At 45.4% G+C, this 2,500-nt stretch overlaps 1 protein-coding gene across 1 annotated transcript in view; it reads left to right on the forward strand.

The window, feature by feature from the left end:
• Positions 1-68: 68 nt before the first annotated feature.
• Positions 69-2,500, forward strand: part of Gli (carboxyl ester lipase-like protein Gli) — a gene marked incomplete at its 5' end in the record, with an annotated part of 26,743 nt that continues 24,311 nt past the window's right edge. Inside the window, 1 exon segment of the mRNA XM_027382188.2 lies at positions 69-277. Coding sequence (XP_027237989.2) covers positions 69-277 — 209 coding nt within the window.

The following is a 2,500-nucleotide window of genomic DNA, read 5'->3' on the forward strand; positions in this document are numbered from 1 at the left end:
CCTATATGCCTCGTATGCCTATGGACGTGACACAGTTAACACTCAACCCCGTCTCCGTTCCCCTCCAGGCATCAACCTCCCCCTGGCGGACCTCTTCGTCACCACCGACAGCGGGAAGGTGCAGGGCTTCTACGTGTACCTGTACGACAAGCCCGGCGTGCGCCCGGCGGAGAGGCCCGTGCAGAAGCCCATCCATCAGCAGAGGCACATCATGAACGTGTCGACCTTCCTCGGCATCCCGTACGCCAGGCCGCCGATCGAGGAAGGCCGGTTCAAGGTAATGGCAATGCACGCTGGCTGTTGGCGGAGAGATGGAAAGGGGCGGGAGGAATGCTGTATGGATTAGAAGGGGGAAGAAAGAATATGATAGAAATGTTGGCTGAGATAGAAAAGAGCGAAAAGGAATGCTGTATGGATTAGAAGGGGGAAGAAAGAATATGATAGAAATGTTGGCTGAGATAGAAAAGAGCGAGAAGGAATGCTGTATGGATTAGAAGGGGGAAGAAAGAATATGATAGAAATGTTGGCTGAGAGATGGAAAGGGGCGGGAGGAATGCTGTATGGATTAGAAAGGGGAAGAAAGAACGCTAAATATGATGGAAATGTTGGCTGAGAGATGGAAAGGGGCGAAAAGGAATGCTGTATGGATTAGAAGGGGGAAGAAAGAACGCTAAATATGATGGAAATGTTGGCTGAGAGATGGAAAGGGGCGGAAGGAATGCTATATGGATTAGAAGGGGGAAGAAAGAACGCTAAACATGATGGAAATGTTGGCTGAGAGATGGAAAGGGGCGGGAGGAATGCTGTATGGATTAGAAGGGGGAAGAAAGAATATGATAGAAATGTTGGCTGAGATGGAAAGGGGCCAAAAGGAATGCTGTATGGATTAGAACCGGGAAGAAAGAATATGATAGAAATGTTGGCTGAGATGGAAAGGGGCGGAAGGAATGCTATATGGATTAGAAGGGGGAAGAAAGAACGCTAAATATGATGGAAATGTTGGCTGAGAGATGGAAAAGGGCGAAAAGGAATGCTATATGGATTACAAGGGGGGAGAATAAAGCTAAATATGATAGAAATGGGCTGAAAGACAGCTAGATACGATAGAAAGGGACAGATAGAAGACTAGATACATGAATAGGAGACATGGAGATTGCTGAGGTACAGAAAGACGCATAAACGAAACATATTAGAAGGCCGAGATTTAAGGGACTACTTAATGCGTGTTTAGTACTAGAGTTGGAGGGAAGCCAGCCGTTGTTTCGCCCACACGTTTTGTATCTCATAATCTTATCAGGATGATAAGACACTGGTGAGGCATGCCCTTGTGTACATAGGTGAAGTATTTTGTACAAATGATATCTTTCCTGCTTTAGCAAGGCTTGATTATTGATATTGGTATTGGTAACCAAGCCTTGAACAGAAAGCAAGCAGATACCCATAACCAAAATAGACATGAATGTACTCTCTGAAGCACCTGTTTGCGAACAAGGAGATGCAAGGAGATATTTATAGTTAGAGGGAGAGAGGGAGAGGGAGAGGGAGAGGGAGAGGGAGAGGGAGAGGGAGAGGGAGAGGGAGAGGGAGAGGGAGAGGGAGAGGGAGGAAGGGGAGGGGAGGCGGAGGGGGAGGGGGAAGGGGAAGGGGAGGAGGATGGGGGTGTTGATGGGATGGGGATCTAGAGGGAGAGGGAGAAGGAGAGAGAGAGGGAGAGGGAGAGGGAGACAAAAGCAAACACGCCAACAAAGAAGCAAACATTCCCGCATTCTCCACAGCATCTTTTCGACTGGCCTTCAGCATTAGGTAATTTCCGCCCTATGCCCTGCTGGTAACCTGTAAACCTCCTTCCACTCTGACAAGCGGACAATCCGGCCATTCTTCTGACATATCCGGCCTACAGAGACTGTCGCAAGAACGGTTATTTCGGATTAGAGTAGATTAAGGGCTCTTCCGTCTTGCAAATTACCCGAACGTTTTCATGTCGATGGCCGAATAGAGTCCATTTTCCTTTTGCTCTATTTTCTGTAATTTTGATTTTTTTTTTCATTTCGTTGTTGTTTTCTTCTATCTATTTCTCCTGATCTTTTCATCTCGTCCCTTATTTCTATTTTCCTTTTGGCGTTGTTCTGTTTGTCGAAGTAGCATTAGTACTAGTGCTATTCTTTTTCTGTCCTTCAGTTCTTTCCATCTTTGATTTTTCCTTCTTTTGTGAGAGTGTGTTTGAGATTGAGGGAGTGAGAGATTTATCTGTTTTGTTATGATATATATATATATATATATATATATATATATATATATATATATATATATATATATAGAGAGAGAGAGAGAGAGAGAGAGGAGAGAGAGGAGAGAGGAGAGAGGGGAGAGGGGAGAGGAGAGAGGAGAGAGGATAGAGAGAATAGAGAGAATAGAGAAATAGGAGTAAGAGAGAGGATAGAGAGAATAGAGAGAGAGGAGTAAGAGTGAGGATAGAGAGAATAGAGAATGAGGAGTAAGA

The sequence above is a fragment of the Penaeus vannamei genome, chromosome 3 (genome assembly GCF_042767895.1).
Source record: "Penaeus vannamei isolate JL-2024 chromosome 3, ASM4276789v1, whole genome shotgun sequence".
Lineage (NCBI taxonomy): Eukaryota > Metazoa > Arthropoda > Malacostraca > Decapoda > Penaeidae > Penaeus > Penaeus vannamei.